Below are 6,780 nucleotides of genomic sequence, written 5' to 3' on the forward strand. Positions count from 1 at the left end.
CACTTCTAGCTGTGTGACTCCGGGCAGGACACGTTACCTAGCCAAAGGTCTGCTTCCTTACTTGAAATCAGGAATAGTAATGCATGCACAAGGGCCTGCAGTTAAAATTAAATGAGGTAATATAGGGAAAGCATTTAGCAACATGCCTAGCACATAGGAAGAGTTTAACAAATGATAGCCATCCTGATTATTATATATAACTACAGGCCCGATGCACGAAATTTGTGCACGGGGGGTTGGGGGGTGTGGGTGGGGGTGTGTGTCATTCAGCCCAGCCTGTGCCCTCTCACAATCCGGGATCCCTCAGGGGATGTCTGATTGGGCCTAAACCGGCAGTCGGACATCCCTCTCACAATCTGGGACCCCTTGCTCCTTACAACCCGCCTGCTCGCTCCTTACCGCTTGGCTTGCCACTCCTTAGCGCTGCTGTGGAGGTGGGAGAGACTCCCGCCACCGCCACTGTGCTTCTGGCTGAGCAGTGCTCCTGCTGTGGGAGCACACTGACCACCAAGGGGAAGCTCCTGCGTTGAGCATCTGCCCCCTGGTGGTCAATGCATGTCATAGTGACCGGTTGTTCTGGTGGTTCTGCTGTAACAGTTGCTAGGCTTTTATATATATAGATAAGGCACATCTTACTAATTAGTTAAGAAATATTACCTTTCAAATGTGGAATGCCATGTTGGGCTTATATGAAGATATATATAAGCCTCGATATCAAGGGGAACAAAATCTATTAGGTAGTTAGAAAGCACATTCATTAAAAGATACCCGGATAATATTTGGGAACACATGTTAAGTGACAAATAGTAGGCATATTAAGAACTTACAAGTCAGTTTTTATATGAAGAACCCCATATAATAAAAGCCTAATATGCTAAGTGTTTGACCAGTCGCTATGATGTGTACTGATCACAGGGGGCAGATGCTCTGACCAGTAGGTTAGCTTGCTGCTGGGGTCTGGCCAATCGGGACTGGGCGAGATGGGACATGCCCTGGAGCCCTCCCGTGGCCCTCCCCAGCCCCAATAGTGCACCGGTGGGTTCCCTTGGCCTGGCCTGCGCCCTCTCGCAATCCAGGACCCCTCAGGGGATGTCGGAGAGCCAGTTTCACCCCAATCCCCGCAGGCCAGGCTGAGGGACCCCACCAGTGCACGAATCTGCACACTGGGCCTCTAGTCCTATATAATAAAAGGGTAATATGCAAATTGACCCTAACAGCAGAACGACTGGGAATGACTGGTCACTATGACACACATTGACCACCAGGGGGCAGACGCTCAATGCAGGAGCTGCTCCCTGGTGGTCAGTGCGCTCCCACAGGGGGAGCTCTGCTCAGCCATAAGCCAGGCTGACGGCTGCCAGTACAGCGGTGGTGGTGGGAGCCTCTCCCACCTCAGCAGCGCTAAGGATGTCCGACTGCAGCTTAGGCCTGCTCCCCGCTGGCAAGTGGACATCCCCCGAGGGCTCCTGGGCTGCCAGAGGGATGTCTGACTGCCAGCTTAGGCCCAATCCCCCAGGGAGTGGGCCTAAGCCAGCAGGTGGACATCCCCTGAGGGGTCCCAGACTTCGAGAGGGCACAGGCCGGGCTGAGGGACCCTCCCGAGTGCACAAATTTTTGTGCACCGAGCCTCTAGTATTCAAATAAAGACAGAAGATCTTTTGAGTCACACAGTTTTAAAGCTAAAAAGGGACCATAGATTTTGTAGGTAAGTAAACTGAAGTCCAAGAGGAATAAGTGCCGTTACTTCAGGTCATAGAGAAAGCCAGAGACAGGCTCAGATTTGGGTTCAAGTTTGATCTGTCACTAACTGGCTGTGTGTAGTTGAGCAAGTCACTCTCCTTCTCTGAGCCTCACCTGGCTCATCTGTGATATTCTATTATTTTAGACCACAGCCTTTTGACTGTCAACTGACCTCTCCCTGAATTAAATTATTTTTACTATATATATTATTTATTGATTTCAGAGAGGAAGGGAGAGGGAGAAATAGAAACATCAATGATGAGAGAGAACTATTGATCAGCTGCCTTCTGCATGACCTCTACTGGGGATCGAGCCCACAATGGGGCATGTGCCCTGATGGGGAATTGAACCATGACCTCCTGGTTCATAGTTGGACACTCAACCACTGAGCCAAACTGGCTAGGGTGAATTAAACCAGTTAATAAACTGGTCCAGTTCATATGGTAACCCATGTATACATAAAAAAATGAACACCTCTAAAAGCAGAGTTAGGCTTGCTGGTAGCAGAGGCAGGAGAGTGTGTGGGAAACCCGTAACAGCTAAAGAGTATTTTTTATTTTTTTATCATTATTTTTTAATTGTTTAAAGTATTACATGTCTCCCTTTTCCCCAATTGATGCCCCCCGCCCCCCGCCACTCCTGCCCCCCTAAAGAGTACTTTTGACCTAAATGTCATTTTCTTTGGAATAACAGACTTTCAGAAGTTGAGCTCTGAAACCATCTAGTTTCCAGTGTTATGAAATGCTCCGGCTGGGAGTGAAGTGGCATGATTAACAATGTTCTCACTTGGCCCAACCGCCGTGGCTCAGTGGTTGAGCGTTGACCTCTGAACCAGGAGGTCAGTCAGGATTTGATTCCCGGTCAGGGCACATGCCCAGGTTGCGGGCTTGATCCCCAGTGTGGGGTGTGCAGGAGGCAGCCGATCAATGGCTCTCTCTCATCATTGGTGTTTCTCTCTCTCCCACTCCCTTCTTCCCTGAAATCAATAAAAATATTTTAAAAAAAGAATGTTCTCACTTATATAGACAGATCAGTCTATTTACCAATGCCAGGCTTCTCTGACAAGCTGATTAGAAGATTCTAGAAGTGTCAGGGACCAAAGAGGAAGTCACTGTCCAACATCGAGCGAGTACTTCAGTATTTTTCCACATAAAGACTTAAGAAATTTTCCAGTCTTTGAGTAGGGGCAGGTATGATGCCATTTATATAAGAAATAATCCTTTTCCCTGCTTTGTCTGGCGGAGGCCTAACCTGAGTGCTTACCGCCGCCTAGTGGTGTTTAGATGAATAAGCATTTTTGTTTGAGTGTGTGTGTGTATGTGTGTGTTTTAATGAATAACCCGTTTTTAGGAAAAAGGAGGCCCTCTAGTTTTTCACTTATTTCACTGGCTGACATCCCAGGTCATTTATTATTTGCTTGCATATGTATGCATGTAAGTATCTATGTATGTATTTCAATGACTATTTTATATTAGAATAGTTTTAGACTTACAGAAAAGTCATTCATTCATTCATTCAGCGTGAAATTGTAGACATTTGTTTTATAATTTAGGTTAAAATACAATTTTGAGTTATAATTCAGTTTCGTTGCTCAAATTTGTTGCTTCACCAGTGGGAGCTCTTTCAGGCTGGTTCCTGTATCCTTTAAAATGCCAACTTCCTTCTTGAGCACCTACCTTCTTTGCATATTTATTTGTTTAAAAAACACATTTAGGAAACATAAAAAACTAACCCAGCCTTATAATCCCATCATCTCAACACAACTAGTTAGAGTATTTTAGGGTTTTGTCATTCATGTTGAAACATAGCTTTTGAAATTATATACATATATATAATTTCTTATTGATTTCAGAGAAGGGAGGAGAGATAGAAACATCAATGATGAGAGAGAATCATTGATAGGCTGCCTCCTACATGCCCCCCACTGGGGATTGAGCCCACAAACCCGAATTGAACTGTGACCTCCTGGTTCACAGGTCAACGCTCAACCACTGAGCCATGCCAGCCAGGCAAAACATAGCTTTTAAAGAACATTTTTTTTTATTACTCCACATAACTTCATAAACACAACTGCCATTTTTAATGTTTGACAATGATGTAGTGTTTACCAAATGCACCTTAAGCAAAGCTCTCAGACCCTGGCAGGTGGGGCTTGGTTGGGCCTTGTCCTGTGCACTGCAAGGTTGCTGGTTCCATTCCCCATCAGAGTACATGCCGGAGTTGTCAATCGATGTTCCCCTCTCACATGTGCTGCTCTCACATGGATGTTTATCTTTCTCCTTTCTTCTCTCTCTAAAAATCAAAGAAAATATTTTTTAAAAATATTAAAGTTTTTTTAAAAAGCTCTTGGGAGTCAGATTATGTGCCCTTGCCCTTAGCTCTGAGGCTTTCTGAGCCTCAAGGCTTTCATCTGTAAAACAAGGGCAATGTGCTCGGCAATTGCTCAGTGGTTAGAGCATCGGTCCATGCACCGAAGGGTCTCGGGTTCGATTCCTGGTCAAGGGCATGTATCTGGGTTGCAGGCAACCTAACGATGTGTCTCTCTCACATTGATGTTTCTCTTTCTCCCCCAACCCTTTCCATTCTCTCTAAAGTCAATGGAAAAATATCCTTGGGTGAGGATTAACCAAAAAACTAAATAAAAACAGGAGCAATGATCGTGTTTCTTACAGGCTTCTATGAATAACCAGGCAGCATAGAATAGATTAAAAGCAAGGACTCTGGAAATAGACAGCCTGATTGTAAATCTTGTCCCTGTACTTATTAGCTGGGAAACCATTCAAACCAAAGCACTGATGTATCAGTGTACTCACCTGCTATGTGCACTAACTTGTGTACTGTCCTGTTTCATTCCATGTGCTTCAGAAGCTCCCTCCAGCAATCTTACTTAGGGACTAAGTGGTTTTCAGATTCACACTTTTGAAATTTCTTTTAGAAATTTGATATAAACCAAACAGATAAAAGAGGTCATTTTATCAGCATTCCTTTATTTTATAAGGTCATACTTATAATTTTATAATACCTATTAAAATGATATTCAGAAGTAGATGTATGACGATGCACATCAGGAACCTGAGGTTAGAGATGGAAGCTGCAAAGTTAACCTCAGCATTTAGTTCTGTCTCTTGTTTTGATTGCACAGAATCAACAAAATTCTGGTTCACACAGAAAATATCTTAACCACTGTTCACAATCATGATAAATGGAGGGCAACAGACACTACAAGCTGATACATAATCACATTTGACATGCTACACTTGCACCTGCTACCACACAAGCTGACATCTTCGTAAGATCAGGTCTTACCCCTGCCTTCCTCTCAAGCAGTGCACATATATAGTGACAGAACTTTGTAGTTTTGAGCAGTGCACATATGCAGTGATAGAACTTTGTAGTTTTGAGCAGTGCACATATGCAGTGATAGAACTTTGTAGTTTTGAGCAGTGCACATATGCAGTGATACTTTGTAGTTTTGAGCAGTGCACATATGCAGTGACAGACTATTGTACAGTTTTGTATGATAAAAAACTCACCAGAATGAATTTAAATATATAAATACCAGTGCAGAACTACAGTCTTCCTAGTCAATGATACACTTAGGAGACCTTAAGTAGGCACACAAATGACAATGGATTTGTACTGAGAACTGCGCAAAAATGAGTTACTTGGTATCACAAGGTAGGGCTTGGTGAATGTCTACCACTGTAGTCTATGGATTATTCTACCTCCATGCTCTGCTCACTGTCACTGACCCTTTCTGGTTCCCTAAGATTCAGGTGAAATGTCCCTCTAATAATTCTGCCTGGAGAAGGGCCTCCTCCTCCTCTGCCTCCGTTGCCTCTTCACCCTTTATCAGCTCCAGTAGCTCCAACAAGCCAGGGGCTGAGCCATCCTCGGGCAGAGCGAGCCGCCGGCGCAGCGTTTTGTCCCCTGCTCCGGCCAGGATCTGGTCGAGCCGGGCCTGATTCACAACTTCTCTCTCCACTGCTCCTCTCTCCACCAGTTTCTGTAACAGAGGCTCCAACCTGAGTATGTAAGCGGACAACTTTTCTCCATCCTTCTGGTAAGTCCTCAGGTATCGGACCTGCAACTCCCTAGGATTATCAATAACCCCAAAAACCTGCTCAAGAGCCTTCAGGCATTCGGGGACCGTAATTAAAGGGTTGCTTATCTTGAGGACACGGATGACATCATAGGCTGGGCTTCTAAGGCTCTCTAGCAACCGCCTTCTCTTCTCGGCATCCGACACCTGCCAGGTCTTCATCATCTGGGTGGTGTGGAACAGCCAGGATTCAAAGTTTTCTTCTTCGGGTCCTGGCGGATCGCCGCCCGAGAACACTCTCAGCTTTTTGTAGTTCACGTACTGCAGGGCAGGCTGAAGGGCCTCATCTAACGCCTGGGCCAGCATGGGGGCCCGCACTTCTGGGATCATGTTCTGGTCTAGGTCAAAGGGGTCGTTTCCATACCCAAAAGCTCTGGTCAGCTCAGCCAAGGTCATGCCCTCTCCTTCTAAGAAGGCCGTTAATCTGCTTAAAAATTCGTTGTCTGGGTCAGGGGGCTTAAAGATCACCCTCCAGCTACCCCCCTTCCCAGGGATCTCCTTGGGGACCAGGGCAAAGCTCGTCTCCTCCGCGAGCCCGACTAAGGCTACGGTACTGTTCTCGTCCCTCCGGAACATCCTCCCGAGCAGGCGGTGCTCGCCCAAGGGAGCCAGCCCGGCGCGCAGCGCCTCCTCGATCTCGGCCACATGGCAGGTCTGGGGGATGCCGGCAATCAACAGCGCCTTCCGAGGGCTCATGTCCATCCCCCTGCACCAGTCCTCCAAGAGCCTCAGCGTCATGGTGCCCCGGGCAATGTGCTTCCGCTCCAATGTGCTGGGGACCGGGATGCCGCCGCGGTTCGCAGTCCTCCTCCGCAGTAGCCCGTTTAAGTCCCGTCACCGTCCCGAGTGCCAGGTTCTGCGAGGACAAAGCAGTCAGGTCAGCGAAGGTGTCACGGACCCCGGGCCCGGAGAGCCCCGCGCACCCCAACCGGCGGGCG

General features: G+C 46.8%; 1 protein-coding gene and 1 long non-coding RNA gene across 2 annotated transcripts; both read right to left on the minus strand.

Moving 5' to 3' along the window:
* Positions 1 to 3,761: 3,761 nt before the first annotated feature.
* LOC106728098 lies at positions 3,762 to 5,205 on the minus strand. Its single transcript, XR_001364350.1, has 2 exons — positions 4,554 to 5,205; positions 3,762 to 4,032 (listed from the first exon to the last, which is right to left on the minus strand). It is a non-coding gene; the product is annotated as an uncharacterized LOC106728098 (long non-coding RNA).
* Positions 5,206 to 5,225: 20 nt separating this feature from the next.
* Positions 5,226 to 6,767, minus strand: MOAP1 (modulator of apoptosis 1). The gene has a single exon (XM_005877829.2). It carries the CDS (start codon positions 6,578 to 6,580, stop codon positions 5,513 to 5,515), a length of 1,068 nt encoding a protein of 355 aa, XP_005877891.1. The 5' UTR covers positions 6,581 to 6,767; the 3' UTR covers positions 5,226 to 5,512.
* Positions 6,768 to 6,780: the final 13 nt, after the last annotated feature.

Source organism: Myotis brandtii, unplaced genomic scaffold (assembly GCF_000412655.1).
Source record: "Myotis brandtii unplaced genomic scaffold, ASM41265v1 scaffold535, whole genome shotgun sequence".
NCBI classification, from domain to species: domain Eukaryota; kingdom Metazoa; phylum Chordata; class Mammalia; order Chiroptera; family Vespertilionidae; genus Myotis; species Myotis brandtii.